Source organism: Anolis carolinensis, chromosome 6 (assembly GCF_035594765.1).
Source record: "Anolis carolinensis isolate JA03-04 chromosome 6, rAnoCar3.1.pri, whole genome shotgun sequence".
Taxonomy (NCBI): domain Eukaryota; kingdom Metazoa; phylum Chordata; class Lepidosauria; order Squamata; family Dactyloidae; genus Anolis; species Anolis carolinensis.
In genome coordinates, this window is record NC_085846.1 from 39,874,102 (window position 1) to 39,897,266 (window position 23,165).

General features: G+C 41.9%; 1 protein-coding gene across 1 annotated transcript; it reads right to left on the reverse strand.

The window, feature by feature from the left end:
- Positions 1-12,903: 12,903 nt before the first annotated feature.
- LOC100557368 (glucose-6-phosphatase catalytic subunit 1) lies at positions 12,904-22,537 on the reverse strand. Its single transcript, XM_003222430.4, has 5 exons — positions 22,233-22,537; positions 20,734-20,843; positions 16,414-16,519; positions 14,518-14,633; positions 12,904-14,007 (listed from the first exon to the last, which is right to left on the reverse strand). The coding sequence occupies exons 1-5, from the start codon at positions 22,460-22,462 to the stop codon at positions 13,496-13,498; spliced, it is 1,074 nt and encodes a 357-aa protein (XP_003222478.1). The 5' UTR covers positions 22,463-22,537; the 3' UTR covers positions 12,904-13,495.
- Between the last annotated feature and the right edge of the window lie 628 nt (positions 22,538-23,165).

Sequence of the window (23,165 nt, forward strand, 5' to 3'; positions counted from 1 at the left end):
AGTGTGGGGGCTTGCCTAATCTCAGCGGGCAGAGAATTCCACAATCGGGGGGCCACAGCAGAAAAGGCCCTCTCCCTTGTTCCCACAAGGCAAGTCTGGGATATCGGCAGTGGCGACAGGAGAGCTTCCCCTGATGAATGAAGGGATCGGGTAGGCTTATGATAGGAGATACGGTCACGAAGGTAGGTGGGTCCCAAACCGTTTAGGGCTTTATATGTGATGGTATACACCTTGAATTGGGACCGGAAAATAAAAGGCAGCCAGTGGAGCTCCTTGAACAGGGGAGTAGATCTCTCCCTGTAACTCGCCCCCGTAATTAACCTGGCAGCCGAGCGCTGGACCAATTGTAGTTTCCGGGCCGTCTTCAAGGGAAGCCCCACGTAGAGCGCATTACAGTAGTCCAGTCTAGAGGTAACTAAGGCATGCACCACCGTGGTCAAGTCAGACTTCACGAGATATGGTCGCAGTTGGCGCACAAGCTTGAGTTGTGCGAAGGCCCTCCCGGCCACCGCCGACACCTGCGCCTCAAGCGTCAACGCTGAGTCCAGGAGGACCCCCAAACTGCGGACCTGTGATTTCAGGGGGAGTGCAACCTCGTCCAGCACAGGCTGCCACCCAATACCCCGATCCGACGAGCGACTGACCAGGAGGGCCTCTGTCTTGTCAGGATTGATCCTCAGCTTGTTCATCCTCATCCAGTCCGCCACAGCGGCCAGGCACTGGTTCAGCATCCGAGGGGCTTTCTTGGATTCAGATGGAAACGAGTAGTGGATTTGCGTGTCATCTGCGTAGAGATGGCAACGCCCTCCAAAACTCCGGATGACCTCTCCCAGCGGTTTCATGTAGATGTTGAATAGTATGGGGGATAGAATAGACCCTTGCGGGACCCCACAGGTCAATGGCCAGGGGTCCGAGCAGGTGTCCCCCAGCTTCACCATCTGGGAACGACCCTCCAGGAAGGACTGGAGCCAACGCAGAACCGTGCCACCGAGCCCCATCCCAGAGAGCCTCCCCAGAAGGATACCATGGTTGATGGTATCGAAAGCCACTGAGATGTCCAAGAGAACCAGCAGGGTCACACTCCCCCTGTCCAGCTCCCTGCGGAGGTCATCCACCAAGGCGATCAAAGCCGTCTCAGTACTGTGCCCAGGCCTGAAGCCAGACTGCAAGCGGTCCAGAAAATCAGTGTCATCGAGGAACTCCTGGAGCTGCGTGGCAACCACCCGCTCCAGAACCTTGCCCAAAAATGGGAGGTTGGAAATTGGTCTGTAGTTGTTACATACAGATGCGTCTAAAGAGGTCTTTTTTAGCAATGGTTTTACTACCACCTGCTTAAAGCAGGATGGAACTGACCCCTGACCCAAGGAGGCATTTATAATAGCCACAAACCAATCCAACAACCCATCTTTGGCCAGCTTAACCAGCCAAGAAGGACAAGGATCCAGAGCGCAAGTGGTCGCCCTCACAGACCCAAGAATCCCCTCCACGTCATCAGGAAGAACAAGCCGGAAAGAATCCCACAAGATCGGACAGACAGGTACCTCGGTTACCTCTGCTGGAACTACAGTTAAGCTGGAGTCCAACTCACGGCGTATCTGAGCAACTTTGCCTGCAAAATGGTGCGCGAAATCGCTGCACCGAGTTGCCAAGTCATCAGGAAGCCCCTGGGTCTCGGGAGGCCGCAGGAGCTCCCCAACAACTCGGAACAACTCCGATGGCCTGTTGGCTGCAGATGCTATGCGGGCAGTCGTGAAAGCTTTCCTGGCTGCTCGCAAAGCCACGGAGTAAGCCTTAATAGCGGCTTTAGCCCGTGCTTGGTCAGACACATCCTGAGATTTCCTCCAGATGCACTCTAGTCCCCTCCTCGCACGCTTCATCACAGCCAGCTCCTCAGTGAACCAAGGAGTAGACGTGACTCTACGCAGCGAGAGGGGACGTTCGGGAGCGATCGTGTCAAGTGCCCTTGTCAGCTCACTATTATAGCAATTAGCCAGGACATCGACAGGATCGCCAGTCTCCAGAACAGGAAGATCCCCAAGAGACCTCAGGAGTCCATCCGGATCCATCAGCCTCCTGGGGCGGACCATCTTAGTGGGTCCACCACCCCTGCCGAGGTTAGAAGACACGGCGAAACTTAAACAGATCAGATGATGGTCAGACCATGACAATGGAAGGATGTTTTGCTCTTCCACTCTGACTGTCCCACCGTCCACAATAAAGACAAGGTCCAGCGTGTGTCCTGCCTGATGTGTGGGCCCAGATATAACATGAGTCAGCCCCATGGTCGTCGTGGCAACCATGAAATCCTTTCTTTTGTTCTCTCTCTTCACCTCTTCCTCCTTCTTGATCCTGCCATGCCATGCTGATGTTACTTCTTGTTAAGAGATATGTAGTATCCTGAACTGTATTCTTTTGGAACTAAGATGTTTTTACCTGTATGACCATCATCATACTGATGAGGAACTGGAAAATATAGATTTTTAGACATATATTGTATGCACATTAGAAGCAGTGAAATGTAGAAAAATCAGACTCTCTCTGTGTTAGATTCTGTGTAAATGTACAAGCTGGCAGGATAGGCAGAAGGGGGGGGCTGTTATCTGTATGTACATTCCATTAGAGGGAGAGCAGACTTTTGACAGGTTAAGAGTGGCCTCTTGATGGATCTCTCTTGGTGTCTGTAACTGGCTACAGGCTTTTAGAGTGCTTAGATAGAAAAATGCTGATACGTGCATATTTTTGCCCATGTATGTAAGCATGTGAAGTGACGTACTAATGACGAGATGTATGTAGAAGCATGTTCTTTGTCTGAAAATGTATAAAAGGCAATGTCTATGCCTTGATCGGGGCTCTGGTTTGCTTTGGAGAAGATTCCACTTCCAGAGTCTTCAGCTGAATATAATAAACCAGACTTTTTAGCCTCTCAAAGGATCGCTCTTGGTGTTATCTCTCATGTCATCTATATCAATACAAGATTGTGAGCAAACATATTTTTACTATTTTACTTTTGATGTCTCTGATGCTTATTTTATGCGCACGACTCTTTTAAAAGGAAAGGGAGGCTGGCTATTTTGCTTTTTCTTACCTCTGTTCACATAAACCCCTTGACTTCTGTGTTTTTGTTACTCTGCATCAATATCTAACCATATTGGTATCATAATCCTAACAGGCTATGAATACATTTCTAATAGGTTATGATCATATTTTCTAATAGGGCCAGAACTGTTTAGGGTTTTATAGGCTAAAGCCAGCACTTTGAATTGTGCTTGGTAGCAGACTGGTAGCCAGTGGAGTTGGCACAACAGAGGAGTTGTATGCTTCCTGTACACTGCTCCAGTAAGCAATCTGGCTGCCGTCTGTTGGACCATTTGGAGCTTCTGAACAGTCTTCAAAGGCAACCCCACATAGAGCGTATTACAGTAGTCTATTCGGGATGTAACCAGAGCGTGGACCACTTGGTCAAGTCAGACTTCCCAAGGTACGGGCGCAACTGGCACACAAGTTTTAATTGTGCAAAAGCTCCCTTGGCCACCACGGAAACATGGAGTTCCAGGCTCAGCGATGGGTCCAGGATCACTCCCAAGCTGCAAACCTGCATCTTCAGGGAGAGTGTAACCCTGTCCAAACACAGGCTGTAACCCTATACCCTGTTCGGCCTTGCGACTGACCAGGAAATTGCTCTGTTGAATTCAGCTTTTTGCCCAGAGGTGGACTGATTGCCCGATTTCCTCCCTCCCTCCTATTAAAGCACATAGTACACCCATCTAATTATATCTCTAGTGTTCCACAATATTTTTAGTCTTTGCACAGAACCTGAGGGATAGGAACTAATAAGTAATCTTTTCTTTGTAATTACTTAATTAATTGAGAGTCAAAGGGCATGATGTTATATAAAGGGGGTGGGTGGGAAATTTATAGAAATTTCTGTCGGAAGGACACACTACAGTGGCATTAACAAGATCTGAAGTTCAACTTTCCAAATGACATGTACAAATCCGAATGAACACAAGGGGGGAATCCAACCTCATGATGTGGAAAACAAGAGAAAAGTGTCAGTGAAAAACATGAGAAATAGTTGGTAGGCTGTGATATTGCAGTCATTACCCAACTGAGAAGAGGAAAACAGCTCAATAGCTGGTGGACATCACAGAATGATGGTAGCACAGACACATGAGGTCAAGGTTACTTCTCCTGGGAAAGGTGGAATGGGAGAGGAAGAGAAGGCAGATAAGAGTTGTGTTCCCGGTGGAGAACGTCATGTTCTGATTTTCAAAAGGTTGCAAGCTTTAACCTTCTAGTTTGTAGGAACAAGATCTCCTTCCGCTTACTACCCTACAACATTTAGTCCCCTTCTAGACCATATATCAAGATTTCCAAAAACACAGAACCCTGCATTAGTGCACAGAGCAATTTTCCCTCAAGAGATCAGCATATGCCTATTTGTGGTAGGGAAAAGATAAGGTTAACAAATATTTAATAGGCATCCCATAAGAGCTAGTCTTTTAGCGATGTTAAAAAGATATAAAGTAGGAACAAAAGCCCTTTATGGTTGCATCCTTTGGAAGCAGTGCTAAAACCAACATATAAGGAGGAATTGAGAACCTATAAGGAATATCTAATTAAAGAAAAAGAACTTTGGAAGTTAAAAGGAAGAGAAGAGTTAGGGATAAATGTTTGCTTTCGTTGTTATCCATTACAGGATATATTTAGGAATGACAATAAAATTGGGTTCGCCAAAAGGAAATCAGAGTTGGGGAATATTTTGGAGAAAGAAAATAAAGGACTGATTTCCAAATATATCATAGAGTGTAATCTGGAAGATAATCGAATAAAAACAGTGATGATCGCATGGGTCAGAGATTTAGGGAAAAATGTAGATTTGAAAATTTGTGAATACTTATGGGGAAAAAAGGATTTAAATTTTCAATAGCTGGTTCAATTAGGGAAAACATATATGAAATGGTTTATATAACCCCTGTATGAATGGAAAAAATGAATGAAAGGAGGAAATGCTGGAGACGCAAAACGCAGGAAGGCACCTTCTATGGTTGGTGGACTTGTAGGGTGGTAAAAATGTTTTGGAAAAAGGTGACTAGATTACTAAAAAGGTTAAGTAAAACCCAGAAATGTATTTATTTATTTATTTATTTATTTATTTACTTTCCCCTCTATTTCCTCGAGGGGATTCGGGGCGGATTACAGAACACAGATATGGCAAGCATTTGATGCTGTTATACAATTAATAAGGACAGAAATACACAAACAGAGGTAGAGGCATTTCCCATGATATTTCTGGCATCTTGAAGGCTGTGTTTGACTCTGGCCATGGGGGGGGGGGGGGGGCGGGGAGGTTGCCATCACTCCATCTTCCATGCCGAGGACCTTTGTTGTCCTTAGACATCGTCCCGATGAATGCCCTTAAGGACACCTTTTAAAAATTACTTCCCTGCTAAAAGTGGTACCTATTTATCTACTCGCATTTCTGCTTTCAATCTGCTAGGTGGGCAGGTGAGCTGGGGCTAATGGCAGGAGCTCACCCTGACCCCGGCTCGAACAGCTGACCTTTCGATTGGCAGGATTTTCTGCAGCTAGTGGATTAGCCCGCTGTGCTAAGACCAGCCTCTGGACTTGCATTTAATTACTTAAAAAGGAAGAAAAAAAAGACTTTGAAATGTCGTACGGGGAATGTATTAATGTAATGATAAGGATAGATGTTTATTAGATACTAGTTTCATACTGGTGGTTTACAGGTGGGGGAATGGGGGAGGTAGGTTTGGGGAAACAATATTTGTTTTTTGAATATTGCATATTGTATGTTACTTTCACATCTATATATATAAAATGATAAAGTTGTTTGCGCAGTGACTATAACAACAAAACTAAACATCCCAGAAATACGAAATTTGGCAACACAATACAAAAGGCTTGCCTCCAGGTTACAACAACACAACCACACCACAAAACCACAATCCAGACCCACAAAACTCACAACAACGCATCATGCGATAACAACACAACTAAACGCCCCAGAAATACAAAACTTGGCAACACAATGCAAAAGCCTTGCCTCCCAGTTGTAACGACACAACCACACCACAAAACCACACAGGACCCACAAAACTCACAACAACGCATTGTGACTATAACAACACAACTAAACGCCCCGTAAATACGAAACTTGGCAACACAAGGCAAAAGCCTTCCCTCCAGGTTGTAACAACACAACCACACCACAAAACCACAATCCGGACCCATAAAACTCACAACAACGCATCGTGACTATATCAACACAACTAAACGCCCCAGAAATACAAAACTTGGCACACAACTAAACGCCCCAGAAATATAAAACTTGACAACACAACGCAAAAACCTTGCCTCCCGGTTGTAACAACACAACCACGCCACAAAACCACAATCTGGACCCACAAAACTCACAACAATGCATTGTGACTATAACAACACAACTAAACGCCCCAGAAATACGAAACTTGGCACACAACTAAACACCCCAGAAATACAAAACTTGACAACACACACAAAAGCCTTTTCTCCCGGTTGTAACAACACAACTACACCACAAAACCACAATCCAGACCCACAAAACTCACAACAACGCATTGTGACTATAACACAACAAAACACCCCAGAAATACAAAATTTGACAACACAACGCAAAAGCCTTGCCTCCCAGTTGTAAGAACACAACCACAACACAAAACCACAATCCGGACCCACAAAACTCACAACAACGCATCATGACTATAACAACACAACTAAACGCCCCAGAAATACGAAACTTGGCAACACAACACAAAAGCATTCCCTCCCGATTGTAACAACACAACCACACCACAAAACCACAATCCGGACCCACAAAACTCACAACAATGCATCGTGACTATAACAACACAACTAAACGCCCCAGAAATACAAAACTTGGCACACAACTAAACGACCCAGAAATACAAAACTTCGCAACACAACACAAAAGCCTTGCCTCTCAGTTGTAACAACACAACCACACCACAAAACCACAATCCAGACCCACAAAACTCACAAGAACGCATTGTGACTATAACAAATACAACATTTGACAACACAACTCATCCACCTCCCCAATCACACTTGGCCTCCAAAAAAACAATTACAATAATAACAATGACAACAACAACAACAACAATAAGAATCAACACCATCACAGGCAAGAAACAGCCAGGCACTGAGGCTGAGAGGCCAGTCAGTGCTACACTGAGCCTCCAAAAAACAATACAGTAGCATCTAACTTATCCAACCTTCATGACCACTACAACAACAATAATAATAAACACCTACACAGGCAAAACAAAAAAAGGACTATTGTACCACAATAAAAATATAAACCGCACTCAGCAGAATCAGACATTACAATTAACAACAAACCAAAGACAACAGGGATCTCAAGCAATTATCAATCAACACAAAAATTGAAGAAGGTAACAGACTTCAAATACTACTACTAATGTGAGTATAAAGAAGGGTGGAGGTCACAGCATAAATACAACCTAATGTAGACTGACCAACACCACCAGACTAAGCCACAGCAATGCGTGGCCGGGCACAGCTAGTAACACAATAAAAAAGAAAAAAAACCCACAATTTTTCCCAGCTCTGTTTTCAAGATTTTTCCAACACTACATGGGAATTGTAGCCTAACGAAGAAACTTTTCCAAGCAAAAAACACAATTTAATATGTTGTTCCCATTGTTCCACTGCAGTTCCCAGTAGTCCTATCAAACATAACCAATGGCCACAGATATGGGAATTGCAGCGCCAAATCTGGGCAATGGCTGAGTGCCACCACCAAGGAGGGAGGAAGAAAATGCTTCTCAAATAAATTAAGTATGTGTCCATTAGCATCTATTATGTAATGATTAATGAGAGTGCTGAGTTGTTGAAACTGATTAAATAGCTACTTAATGGTCAATGTTTCAGCAGCTAATATAGTGAAGTATTAACTTTCTGTACTTTACCCAGCCTTTTCTTGAATACTTAAAATACAAAACAAAACAAAGCTAACTCTAATATACATGCATGCATACGTCTATTCACAGACACATAACTGGTTTTATTTAGAAAAGAAAGGACAGAGTGAAGGGGATATTAAATCAAAGTTTGTCATAGGAAACTTCACAGCATTACGAAGATTGAGAACCACTGCTCTATCTAGTCTACATTTTCCCTGCTTGTCTGCAAGGACATTACGGTTTCCCGTGTCAAAGGCCTTACTGAAATCAAGATCAAACCTTTATCAAATTGGTAAATGATATAAAATCAGGAATTGTAGCTAACACATTGTAAGATAGGAACAGAATCCAAGAGGACCTTGGATTCTGAAATTCAACAGGGACAAATACACAATTTGCATGGTCCTTCTCATGGAAACCTGCTGCATGGCTGCATCCTATGAAATCCCGGAATTTGTAGAATCATAGAATCATAGAGTTGGAAGAAACCTTGTGGGCCATCTAGTCCAACCCCTTGCAAAGAAGCAGGAAAATTGCATTCAAAGCTTCCCTGACAGATGGCCATCCAGCCTCTGTTTAAAAACCTCCAAAGAAAGAGTCTCCACCACACTCCAGTGCAGAGAGTTCCACTAGTGAACAGAGCTCACAGTTAGGAAGTTCTTCCTAATGTAGTTTTCTGAGTTGCAAGAGATCTCTGGCTGAGATTTATAAATAGCCTCTGGATAATCCAAGCCATTTTTGTAGTCAATGTTTTCAATATATCATGATATTTTGGTGCTAAATTCATAAATACAGTAATTACAACATAACATTATTGCGTATTGAACTACTTTTTCTGTCAAATTTGTTGTATAACATGAAGTTTTGGTGCTTAATTTGTAAAATCATAACCTAATTTGATGTTTAATAGGCTTTTCCTTAATCTCTCCTTATTATCCAAGATATTTGCTTATCCAAGCTTCTGCCGGCCCATTTGGCTTGGATAAGTGAGACTCTACTGTACCTGCAAATTCCATGATTCATAGGATGTTACCATGGCTATTTAAGTGGAATCATACCATTATAATTGTATAGTGTAAATGGGTCCACAATACTAAGAATCTCCTGTTCCCTATAACCAGTAACCATGTTATCTGAGAAATTTGGGGAGGGGCAGATCAAAAAGTGGACCTTCAAAGTTCTAGATTGCTCTGTACGTGTACCCAGGACCTGAAAGTAATGCATTAGTTATACATCAACAGCAAAAGCTATTTAGAGAAAAAATGTTTCCTTTTCATGGGATCTAACATTAGTTCTGTGCTCTCTGGAGACTGAGATCCAAGTTATTGACTCATGCATGTATATATAAAATTACTCATAATGTTGAGAATGGTATTATGATATTTGCCCTGTTTCCTGCTCTCTCTCTCACACACTTTTAAATTTAATCTCTCCTGTGATGGAGAAACTTTTGAACAAAAGAAGTGTGAGTCTTGACAATTTGTTTTGCTGGGATTTGCTGATACTGCTGCTCCCATATTGGCTTCATCCATTCTTTTGGGGAATAATTTCTTTAAATTTCATTGCCCAGTCTGCTTTGTACCCATCTGATCAGCTTATTCTGCATCAAGCTGAATGCTTGATCCACGGATGCCCCATCTAATCTGTTTACAACACATCTGTTCCATAGTGTTTTACCTATCTTTCGCCCATCTGATCCACTTACACCCCATCTTCCACAGCGAGGCTTAGTGCCCAATCCTATGGGCATCCCAGGCCCCATTTACATCTATATATATAAAAGAGTGATGGCATCAGGGCAGCGGACAAAACAACAAAACTACAGGCCCCCCAACCTCGAAATTTGACAACACAACCCATCATCCATGCCTCTAGGTTGATACAACAAAAAGAAAAGAAAAATAAAGTCCTAAGGCTAAGTTCCACCCACCTGGTCTCCTAGAAACCTACTCAGCCCAGGGGACAGGCACAAGAGTTTGGAGAGACCCCTAAGGGCCATCCAACCCAACCCTTTCTACTATGCAGCAGGACACAATCCAAGCATTCACAACACATGGACAACATATAAATACTATACAATACTACTCAGGGACATAGACCCCCTCTACCCTCACCACGTTCACAGTACACAAACAACCAAATGCATACTAAACATAAAGACAACCATACAACAGACATTCAATACCACCACTACCTCAACAATTTCTCACCAACACCACCAGACAACGCCACAGCAACGCGTGGCGGGGCACAGCTAGTTGCCATATAAAATCCAGACTTGTCTTCTTTGAACTGGATTATATGCATCTATGCCAAAGCAGTTGTCTGGATTTTATATGGCAGTGTAGAAGGGGCCCCAGTGAGACACGCAGGTAATGAAATTTAATAAAATAATAAATATTCAAAAATATTAACGTACAGTACCTAATATCATACATTAGGAAATGAATGTAAAAGAAATGGCGAGACCATGCATGCCAAGCTTCTTGGTAACTATCCTCCTCCCCACTCCAGTTCCACTGTGATCCTGATTCCAGCCATGGGGCACACATCTAAAAAAGGGCAGTTTTCCAGAAATTGCAGAATAAAGAGTGAACTTTTTTTTTTTTAAAGTAGAACTCTTGGTTCCCAAAAGCAAAGTGAGAGGTCAAATCTGTCCACAATATTTTTGGGTTTCCCTGGACAACCCTATGCTTGGGAAATGCCCTTTTTAAGAAACGGAAAGTGAAAAAAGTGATTCCATAATAGTCAAGATGACAAAAAATGTTAAATGTCTTCAGAGTGTCCGTCACCCCTGCCCTGAAGCAAAAATCCCAGGACAAAATCTCCCAGAGGGAAAAAAAGAAGGCTTCTCAAACAAGACTGTGAGAGTAAATGTGGATCATGGCGCTGCTGTGGTGCAAGTTCAAAGTCTAATGTGTTTGTTTAACAGCGTTTTCAAAAGTAATCCAATTTATAATTTATTAGCAAATGAAACCAATGACATGCTTTGTTCATCATAACAAATAGTTCTGAGGCATTTATAAAGACTGTTTCCAGAGTTCAAAAAGATATGAGATAGATTCCCCAAAACTAAGGTAAAAGGTAAAGGTTTTCCCCTGATGTTAAGTCCAGTCATGTCTGACTCTGGGGGTTGGTGCTCATCTCCATTTCTAAGCCGAAGAGCCGGCGTTGTCTGTAGACACTTCCAAGGTCATGTGGCCGGCATGACTTCATGGAGCACTGTTACCTTCCCGCTGGAGCGGTACCTATTGATCTACTCACATTGGCATATTTTCGAACTGCTAGGTTGGCAGAAGTTGGAGTTAACAGCGGGCACTCATTCCGCTCCCGGGGTTTGAACCTGGGACCTTTCGGTCTGCAAGTTCAGCAGCTCAGCACTTTAACACACTTCACCACCAGGGCTCCTCCCCAAAACTTTTTTTTCTCCCCAAAACTACTTCCTTCCTAAATGAAAATATTCCAGTGATTCCCCCCCTCTCCCCGGTCACAGCAAATCTCCATACACGTTTGGAAAGTATAATGTTTGGGGTATAGTTCCTCAAATCCCTTAGTCAGCATCGTTATTTCCATGTTCACCTTGTGACTTAAAAGGAAGATCACTTGACCTCACCCCTTTAGTCAGCTGCACTTGGAAAATGCTTCCTAAATAAGACAATGCTGGCTTATGTTATGGGAGGATTGGTATTGGTTAGGGCAGAAGTCCCAAACTAAGGCGTGTGGGCCGGATGCGGCCCTCCAAAGCCATTTACCTGGCCCCCGCACTAAATTTTAGACTTAAGGCCGCTCTAAGTTTGAAATGACTTGAAGGCAAACAACAACAACAATCCTAACTAACTTTACTATTGCATCAGCCAAAAACAGACCCACACTTCCCATTGAAATAATGGTAAATTTATGTTGGTTAAAATTGTTATTCATTTTAAATATTGTATTGTTCTTCCATGTTTTTGCACTACAAATAAGATATGTGCAGTGTGCATAGGAATTCATTCATGTTTTATTTCCAAATTATAGGCCCTCTGTTTAAAAAGTCTTAGAATGCATAGGTTAGAGGGTTTCACTTTCCTGAGCTTCCATTGTCAATCATATTATAAGACAGTATCAATGGTGCAACTGGATAATGTTAGACTGAAATACCTAGCACTGAAATACCTAGCACCTTTGATCAGCATAACTGATGGTTAGGAATACTAGGAACAATATCAGGAGAGCTGTGTGATTCTTTCAACTCTTTTAACTCTTTTGCTTAACAGTCTTATAACTCCTCCTAGCTTATTACGGCTATATGTTTTACTTTAGTTTTTTCCTCAGTCTTGCCACTCAGTGCTTTACAACTGCTTCTACATTCTATGTTGTCTTGAAGGAGAAAAAAAGTTTGTCAACTCTGTTAAAGTGATTTTTTTGTGTGTGTGTCAGGAGCGACTTGGGAAACTGCAAGTGGCTTTTAGTGTGAGAGAATTGGCCATCTGCAAGGACATCGCCTAAGGGACACCGTGATGTTTTGATGTTTTACCATCCTTGTGGGAGGCTTCTCTCATGTCCCTGCATGGGAAGCTGGAGCTGACAGAGGGAGCTCATCCGCAATCTCCCTGGATTCAAACTGACAACCTTCAGGTCAGCAACCCAACCTTTAAGTCAGCAGTTCTGCCTGCATAGGAGTTTGACCCATTGAGCCACCGGGGGTTCCTTGTTAAAGTGAAATGGAAAAAAAAAACATCCTGAGCATGTCTGCTTCTCATTCTAAATCTGCATCACAGCACCATCACGGCCACCCAAACAAATCAGAATCTGCTTCTACTTCCCCAATGCTTAGTATGGTTTCATTGGTAGAAAATGTGAACATATTTTAGATGTAAAAATAATAAAATGAACATTTGTAACAAATGGTCACCCATTGCTATAAAATCCTTTTATTATAAAAATAAGAACAGAAACTGCAATAAACTGTGTCAGCCATCATAGGCCTGGACATACCCCAAGTGGACCAGGTCTTGGTGCCATCCTGGTGGCCGTGGCATGCTATTTTCTGAGTGGTCAGCTGAAGATACCCCGGCTTGCAGGACTCTCAACGTATTCCCAAGGGCCAGCCCTACTAGCACCACTAGCAAGATATGCTTGAGAAAAATGTTCTCAAACAGAACATCTTGGATGACCTCAGGTAGTAGTCGCCAAGCTGTTAACTGATTTTCCTGATCGTGGACAACAGGGCCAGTGATATACTATGTATTGGCCTCTTCTCTAAAGATCTGCACCCTATTGGCAGTACTAGATGGGGGATAACAAAGGAAAGCTGGTTGATATGTTAAGGGGCAGCTTGGTCAATCTCAAACTAAGTCCAGTAGAGGCCATGACCCACGCAGTGGCCCACAGGACCTGGATGGTCAATAAAACCAAGTTTAAGATAGTCCTCAACAGCAGTGTCCTTTGTCCCCCAAGGTTTCTCAGTGTCTCTCTTTAGATTCCATATACAATTCCAGTCTCCACTACTAGACAATTTTTTTGTCCTGTTGACTGAGCAACTGGGAGACACAATAGGGGATGAGAGCAACTGCTGCCAGGGGCACTGCCGCACTCTTGCAGAAAGAGAGTACGTAGAAGAGCAGCTCCACCTTGGCAGGAGGCTTGAAAGAGTCAAAGAGGTGGAGGATAAAGAGCGAGGCCCCTATACAGCTCATTCGGAAGGTCCGCTGCTGCCCTTTCTTCCCCTTGCAGCTCTCCGTGTACATTGGGGAGTTAAGTGCCAGTCCCAGTCCAAAGAGCACACCCAGGTTGCGTAGGAGGCCGGCAAAAGGTGTGGTGTCCAAGTGCACCCACTCAGGATGCTCACACCATCTCTTGGCTTTCTCCAAGGTCCATAGGAGGTCCACACCCAGCACTTTGAGCAGTACATAGAAGCCCAGGGCAAAGGAGAAGAGGAAAAGGGTGGTACCCAAATACCTCCGCAGGCTCCCATCGTAGATGGAGTGTATGTGCTGGAAAGACTCAGCCACCAACATGCCTGGATTGGGAGAAGGAGAACACAAGTCAGATAGGAATTGCAATGTGTTTCGCAAATTAGCTTATGTGAATGAGATATAGCACTCCCACGGCCCTTCCGTGTTGTACAATTACAACACTATAAATATTCGAACGCTGCAATGTTATAGTGCTATTATTTCATTTTAATTGTCATGGCTACATTTCATGGAATTCTGTGGTTTATAGTTCCATGAAGCCCAAGAAAGCTTTGGCTGAGAATCCTAAATGCATCTCCCTAAACCGTAAATCTCAGGAATTCATAAGAGGTTGCCTTGGCAGTTAAAGTGGAATAATAGTGCTGTAACAGTGTAGTGCTATAAGAACCTATGGTTTCATTTTAACTGTCTTTACAACACCGTGTGGAATCCTGGTATGAACTGTACAGTCGAATCTAATCTTTGCAGTGGGCTACAAGGCAACAAAAGTAGAGTACTGTAACAGCTGCGCCTTTATCTAAATCTACAATAAATAGCACAAGGACTTCACTGACCTGAGAAGACACCAGCAATGACTTGGTGAGGAAAATGGGCAGCAATGAAGACACGGGAGAGGCAGACACAGACTTGAATGGCCCAAAAAGTAGTCCACAGCATGGCCTTGACAAAGCTGCAAAAGGAGGCAAAGAAGAAAATAAGAGGGACCCCAGGCAAGTCTTTTTGTCAGGCATTGCTACCAAGAAAATAAAAAATCCCATCGCTGCCGCCCGAACTTTATTGCATGAGGGAGGCAAACTGGCATGCTCATCCCACCGCTGCCACCACCTTGCGATTAGCCAATTCCCTGCTATTGGCATGCAAAGTCTGCCAACAATTGTCAACCTAACAATGTTTCTGCAACGTTCCCATCATCTACCTTATCAATGAAGTGACATCGGGGAAATAGGATTCTCTTCTTCTTCCACTCTTCCCCTCCTTCTTGCTACCCCAGAGATGTTTTTAATTCTTCTTTTTTTTGGCTTTTTAAACATTAACCACTGCTGCAACTGAGAAATTGGTTTTAAAATAATACAGAGCAGTGGAAATGCTGCAAACTGGGATTACAAGGATATGAAGAAATATAAGTGCCAGACTATGGATTAGTGAATCAGCACAATTGTGCAAAAGGAAAAAAATGTGATAAAGGAGGTGTTCATGGATCTATTCCCACTGCTTGTGAAATTGCCAGAGAACAGTGACATCATACAATAAAATCCCGTCTAACGTTGCCATAACTTTAGATTAAAAGGTTTTGGAAAGTTAGGCTGTGGATTAATGCAATTTTGTGCATGAGATCAGATGTTGGCTTTTGCTTCACATTCATGCTGCGCAAGATGAATATAAGTCTTCACAGAAAAGCTGCATTTCCAACAGGTTGCTCCCTAGCTTCTCAACTGACATGACTCTTCTGTCACTGTCATTTCCCCCACCACAGTTAGTTGATTTTGTTATTTTTAGTAAGACATGAAGGTTTTGCCACATTAATTAAAGCAGAATTTAAAAAAAATGCTTCTTTAACTGGACAGTCCAACTGTGGAGAAATGTCTTGGTAAAAGTGTAAGAGTCTAACCAATCAGGGTCACACAAATATTTTTGTCTGCAACCTGAAGAAATGTGTTTTCCTTATTTATTTATGGCCCATCAGGTCTTCCTGTGTTGTTCCTGGCTGGAGTTTGGTCCATGCTTTCAATTGAAGATGCTGAACCCATTTTGAAGATGGGTTTCAGCACTCTGGATAGCTCCTTTCAATCTTGGAGCAGATTCAATGACCTAAGCTAGAGACCACTACTGTTGAGTCATTGCTACATTTGATCACTGTAAGGATTCCTTAACAGTTAAAGTGGCGCCATGGGACTATAATTGTGTGATGTGAAAGGGCCAAAGTCTAAACAATTAGCTCTAAGTTTTGCCATGACATTGCCAACCTATTCTAGACTTTTAGCTTTCAGAGTGTAAAAAGCAGTGTTTATCCTTTCTATTGTTGAATTCTCCTTGAAACCCATTGATATTTCTTATCATCGCCGGTTACTCATACTCAAGCCATAGATACACAGTTATAGCTGGTTGATATGGATCTTCTATTCAATGGGATCTTGAGATAAATAGTTTGATGAGGTACTTAAGTACTGGAACGTACTTAGTCCTAATCTTTTTCTATACTGGTTTTAAACCACTTCATTGGGTGTGTTGAAATAGCAGATTCCCAGATTAGTTTAGTGTTTACACCTTTGGTTATTTAATATTTAATGTTTAATTTACTTAAGTGATATTTGTCTTTACTCTTCTAATGTAGCCCAAATCCTATGTAAAATCATACTGCGTATTTTTGACATTAATATTGAAATCTGAAATATATATAGAAAGTCTTTATTTCCCTGAGGCCACATCAACTTTCAGATGACATTTCTTACCGGGATTTCCATGATGACTGATTCTTTCCCAGCATGATGGAGAGAATGGCCATAACCATTACATAGTACACACCAGCTGAACCCATTGCGTGGCCAGAGGGGCTCCCTAAAATAGAATGAAAGATCATAGATGTACATATACTCAAAAGGTATCATTAAAATAAAATTTAGACCCTATCCAAGTGCCCTTTCATATTACACGTTTACAGCGAGTGCTTGTTATCTGCTGGGGTTTGATTCCAGGACAATCCTTCCCCACAAAAGGATACCAAAATCAGTGGATGCTCAAATCCCATTATATAAAGCAGCAAAATAAAATAGTGTTCCTTATTTAAAAAGATAAAATCAAGGTATGCTTTTGGACTTTAAAAAATAATTTTTCAAGTCATCAATGCTTGACTCTATGGATGCAGAATTTCTAGAATACCTACTGTATAATTCCACATCCTTTAGAATCCTGGGATTTGCAGTTTCTGGAGGGGCAATTTGAATTCTCAGCCCTGAAGCTATAGGGTCTCCCCAACCAATAAAAACCAAGATTTCATAGGATGCAACTATCTCAGTTACAGTGGAATCATAGCAGGATAACTGTGTAAAATGAAAGGGCTTCAACACATTTTGCTCTTAGGGCAGACCAGGAATTATCAGACACTATAAGTGAGCCAACACATTTTGACACCAGCAACAGAAACGTGAACAAATAAATTTTGCTCATCCTGATAGTAAAAATACAGCAGTTATAAATTAAATAACTTAAGAATTTTTACTCTTTGTGACACCCCAAATCAGTTACCTGGAGCAGTCACCACACTCTACTGCACGGGTGTCTAACCTTTTGGCCACATTAGAAGAAGACGAATTGTCTTGGGCCGCATATAAAATACATTAACACTAACAATAGCTGATTATAAAAAGTTCATGCATAATTTTCATTATATCTGACATTATAGATAAGAGAAAGTCCCTGCATAATAATCCCAATTATGTACCGACCCTTTTGGGGGGTGCAGGTCTTCTAGCTGCAATTATAATATGAATCCCAGATAGTACTCCAATCTTTGTAGATGTAACATTCCATTCTGGTTTTGTCCACAAATTTTGATTCAAGAACTGTGCAACTGAGTTTTCTTTTAAATCTAAAAAATATCTCATGTTTTAAGTAACTTTACGATTTTGTATTGAGCCACATTCATAGCTGTCCTGGGCCATATGCGGCGCATTGGCTGCAGGTAGCCAATGTTTGAAATAATTTGAAGTTATTTATGGCTCCTCTTTTGAAAGGATGCAAAAATAAACTCCAGTCTCTTCGAGTCTGATGCCCTGCAGTATGCCTTGAGAGCCTGGCACTGTATTCTACAGATAGATTTCTATTTCTTGGAACCTCTTTGAGCACTTTCATTTTGGGTGCTCTCAGTAAAGCTTCATATTATTATTATTATACTTAATTGGGTCTAATTCACATTATTGTATTTTATCTGTCATTCTCCACATTCTTCCATCACTACTTCCATCCTTTTCCCCTCTCCCAGAAAAAAGTCCAAATAAAAATTGAAAGATGGGAAAGCTACATGATACCTTTTGACTGATAAGCACTGTGTCTGGAAGTATCCTTTGTCTCTTAATGATAAACAGAAATTGAAAGGAGGTGGGGTATGGTTAGGTGAATTTTCATATGAGACCAGGAAAAAAACATTTAGTATTTTTTGGGTGCTTTTTGCATTTATTTTGTAATATTCAAAAAGCAAACAAGTTGTATCTTCCCCTAAGTTTTCATTGTAAATTCAAAAAGAGAAGGAAAGGTAATTCTGAAAGGCTACTTTGATTATTCTATTATGTTTTAGTAGGTTCTTAAGATTGTAAATACCTACAAGGCACATAGGTAAAAGGTAAAGGTTTCCCCTGACGTTAAGTCCAGTCATATCTGACTCTGGGGGTTGGTGCTTATCTCCATTTCTAAGCCAAAGAGCCGGCGTTGTCCGTAGACACCTCCAAGGTCATGTGGCCGGCATGACTGCATGGAGCGCCATTACCTTCCTGCCGGAGCGGTACCTATTGATCTACTCACATTGGCATGTTTTCGAACTGCTAGCTTGGCAGAAGCTGGGGCTAACAGAGGGAGCTCACTCCACTCCCGGGATTTGAACCTGGGACCTTTTGGTCTGCAAGTTCAGCAGCTCAGCGCTTTAACACACTTTGCCATCGGGGCTCCCCAAGGCACATATGATTGCATAAAAACTAAGGCATTGATCAACCTTTCCAAAGTGGGCGCTCTCCAATCTTTTGGACTACAATCTCATCAGCATAGTGATGGGACATAATGGGAGTGACAGACAAAAAGATCTAAAGGGCATAATATGGGGGGAAGGCTGACTTTGTTCTCCTTTCCCTCATTTTAGGCAATTAAGCCTTTTGTTTCTACTCTAGAGGAGAGGTGCTCGGCTGCAGGCAGGCGTGTGCTTTAAGGAGGCTTCTTGTTTTACAAGCTGTTTTTCTACTTTAAAGAAGACATGCTCGGCAGTCACACGTGCTTTCTCAGTCTCAACAGCATCAGCATGCCACTCAGCTTTCCAAGATGCCTTTTAAGGAGGCCCAGGGAAGAAAGAGCTATCACCTGTAGCTCAGTAGAGCTATCCTCCCTGGACTACCTTAAAAATCTCCTGCTATCAGTGCCTGCAATCTCCTTTCTGTTTGGAGTTTTGCTTCCTTAAAGCTGTTTCTACTTCTACTCTAGAGGAGAGGTAGGTTCTTCTTTTTGTTTGCTGGGATTACTATTATTAATAATTATTATCTTTTAGAAGTATTTTCTGAAGGAGAGAAAGGGAAGGAGAAAAAGACTGTAAAAGGGCATCTCTCCAAGCCCCCACGTGCATGCATCCCACCCACTGTCCCTCAGGTCCCCAACTCCCAGTCAGTCCCACTAAATAAAAAGAATCAGGAAAATAAAGGAAAATCAAAAAGATTCAACTGTGATGCCAAATAGGGGAGGAGAAGCCTCCCACTTGCTTTCGTGTCGGGTGGGTTTTCGTACCGGGAGGGCCCTTACCATTACGTGTTCCCGAAGTACCGAAGGTACCGAAGGAAATGGAGGAAATGAATTCTGCACACAACCTTAATATATATATAATATAATCTCATATTGGGAAGAACCTCACTCAATTTCTGGGATGGTACTGCTAGTTAGAGTACATGTGAGGAACTATCAAGCAAATAAAATATTGAATGCATCATAGTGTAATAAAAAATGGAAAGGAAACCTATTATAGTGCTAATTTCATTAGACATTTTCCGCCTCCCTTAAATTGGTTGCTTTAACTGCAAAAAAGGCAATTCTCTGTGTCACCAGAAGATTATAGCTTTGCAAAGGAAAAATGAATTTGTCATCAACCCTCCAATTTCCTGTATGCTTAAGAAAAGCAGACAAATATTGCCCTGTTCTCTATGCCTAGAATATAACTGGCATTCCAGTAGACAGTCTGTCAAACCTGCCACTTCACTTGTACATATGTTTGAATCTATTTGATATTGGGATGGCCTGGAATATAACTTGTTGCACCATTGTGTACAACTGGTCAAATCACAAACAAGTATTAGGCCGTATGCTTTTCATGTTTCCTTGGGAAGGACAAATATTGTTCTTCTAGTTTTAGAACTTAGATTTTTCTTCTCTACCTCTGAGGTTGTTAACATTGCTATTTAGGGAATTTTTTAATGATGCTCACTGTAATTTATCAATTTTGTTTAATTTTTTATATGTACTGTGTGTTATCTGTTTTCTGTGGTTTATGATGATTTTTTTATACTATGTTATTTTGCTATTTTAGCCATGTACACCTCTTTGAATCTTACCCATGGGAGAAAAGTAGGATAAAAATAAATAAATAAATGCTATTTACGTTTGCAGAACCTTGATTTCTTGGAGTATCTTTGTATTATTTAGTGTAACTGTTGAGCTCCAGCATGTACAAAGCATCCAACAAAACAATATACATCACTTCTTTCTGTGTGATTCTGTCACCCTCTTATCGTCCACCGGGCAATGTCTCTGCAGATGGTTGTTCTCTCACACCAGAAGCAACTTGCAACTTGATTAAAAAATTATCTAGTTTGCTAATAGGAATTATGTGGCTCTCCAGATGTTATTGGACTACAACTCCCAGCAATACTAGCTTGCATAACCAAAGAAAAGGAATGCTGACAGCTGCAGTTCAACAACTTCTTGCAGGCCACTTCACACACTCACTGCACACACTCCAGCTTTCCTCCCATTGTGCCCTACAGCTGCACTATAATAACCTTCCTTTAAGTAATTAAAAAACTTACCTGGGCCAGTTTCACAAGTCACTGGAAACTGTTGGATCACAGGGGCTGAAGTGTTGTGGTAGAAACTGGCCTCATGGACCCACCAGTAGGGTCTTTGTCCAAATAGAATCCTACAGAGAGAGAGAGAGAATATTAGATACATGGTGGACCTAAATGGGTTTGTCAAAGGGAACAGAGAACAAGCTAAGGACCCAAGCAATACAATATTGTACATATAGATTCAGACTGTTAGCAAGCAGACCGCCCTGCCTAAAGGGGTTCCATTGCTTTTGGTAGACTGGCATCTGATAGAGAAGAGTAAGGCCCCTTTCACACTATCCCTATATCCCAGGATCTAATCCCAGATTATCTCTTTATCCCAGATTATCTGGCAGTGGAGACTCATGTAATTGAGTTTAAATCTGGGGTCAAATCCTGGGTTATAGGGCAGTGTAGAAGGAGCCTAAGAGAACTTGTTCCTCTCCTGTTTCATTGCACAAATAATGAACCTCCTAGATGACACCTTTGAACATAACCACAGGTTACATAACTCATCAGAATCATGGAGATCTTCCCTACATCCCTTGGATCCATCAAAACAACTCAGGAAGGAAGGGAGGGAGGGAGGAAAAGAATATAAGAGAGAAGAAAGCCATGTGAAATCTTGTTCCATCCTGCTCACCATTCTAGATGGCTTTCTTCATATTCTAATAAATAAAGATTAATTTCTGAAAAACAGAGGCCTTCAGAAGAGATCAAGCTGGATATAAATAAAAATAATAATAAATAATAATAGTCTACACTACAAAGATTCGAAATCTTGGTTTTTTAAAGCCATCTTTGATTAAGATGAACAGTTGATTGAGTCCCTACCTTTCCCTACATCCTAGTCTTCAGCACTTTATCACTGGCTCATATCATTAGTGCTTCTAATATATTGCACAATTATAATTTTATTCCTCTCTTCCAAGATTGAAGATTGAAGTGCCATTATGTTGCCCATGGCCACTGGCTACATTTTATTTTGTGATGTGGTGTTTTATAATTCTGATGTATTAATTTGCTGTGATTGGTATGTATTTTATATTGTTATATTTTATTGTATATTGCTAGGCCTGGTCCCCATGTGAGCCGCCCTGAGTCCCCTCGGGGAGATGGGGTGGGATACAAGAATAAAGTTATTATACAGTTATTATAAAGCGCAAATCTGCATTACATGGTTAGTAAAGACCCTGCACTGAACTTAATTATATGAGTCTACACTGATCATATAATGCAGATTCTGTATTATATGCCGTGTAGATCCAGCCAGGAGTCACTAGGGTCCAGACTTCTCAAAAGTCATGCTTTTTGAGCTGAAAGATTTCCTTTTCTGATCCCAAACGGATAAGAGTGAATTACAGACACATTTGTTGAAGGAAAACTTTCAGTCCTTCAAAATATATTACTTGGGCTTAGCCTATACACCAAAAAAGACCTGTGTTCACATGGTAAGTGTACAAAGGTGGCAGATGACTTACCACTTGAATACGAGGTTCAACCAGTCGCCGATCACAGCTACCCAGATGAGCTTGATTCCTACTGCTTCACAGAAATGGAACCAGATGGGAAAGAGAACGAAAAAGGTGTTTCGGAGGTCGGCCGCAAAAGAGACAAAGAGGAACCAATCCTGGGATCCTGGGTAGCTTGTTTGGAGGTAGTGTGTGGCTTGGATGCCGGCGTGATGGAGAAGGTCCATGCTGGCTTCCATGATTGAGAAACTCTTTGGAGACGTGCTGAGGCTGTACTGAGGCTGTACTGCAGCCTTACACAGCTCTCGCTGCCTTTTATCCCTCCGGTGTATGGCAGCTTGAGCTTTGGACCCAAAATCACTTTGGCCACAAAAACACCTCCTGATCAAAGGTACTTTCCCCACCTCCCCAGCTTGGGACAAACAAGTTGAAAGGAACTTATGTAAGAGGGACATGCCATCCAAAAAAGCCTGTTGTCATCACTGCAAATGTGTTAGTTAACTCTTTGCCATACTTGGAAGGAGATAAAAACTGACCCTCTGTCCTCTGGATAGAAGGAAGCATCAGGAGTGATACCCTATGCCCTCCCCCAATTTTGGATTGATTATTTCTGATTGTGTAAGTACAACTTCTTGAGTTGAAGTTTTCCAGATCTCAGTAAGTCTGACTGATAATAGGGATATTCTAAGATAATTCGGTATTGCTTCACCTCTCCCCACTGGAATAAATGGCAACTGCAGCAATTCAGTTTACAGTGCTTTTAACAATTACAGTAGAGTCTCACTTATCCAAGCTAAATGGGCCGGCAGAAGCTTGGATAAGCGAATATCTTGGATAATAAGGAAGGATTAAGGAAAAGCCTATTAAACATCAAATTAGATTATGATTTTACAAATTAAGCACCAAAACATGATGTTATACAACAAAATTGACAGAAAAAGT

What these genes read in the sequence shown, in the direction of transcription:
- LOC100557368 (XM_003222430.4), bottom strand. Translation starts at nt 22,462, where the DNA reads ATGGAAGCCAGCATGGACCTTCTCCATCACGCCGGCATCCAAGCCACA. An exon ending in TTGAACCTCGTATTCAAGTG is followed by an intron (nt 20,844 to 22,232) that starts GTAAGTCATCTG and finishes CTCTCTCTGTAG; the next exon opens with GATTCTATTTGGACAAAGAC. An exon ending in CATTGCTGGTGTCTTCTCAG is followed by an intron (nt 14,008 to 14,517) that starts GTCAGTGAAGTC and finishes CTCCCAATCCAG; the next exon opens with GCATGTTGGTGGCTGAGTCT.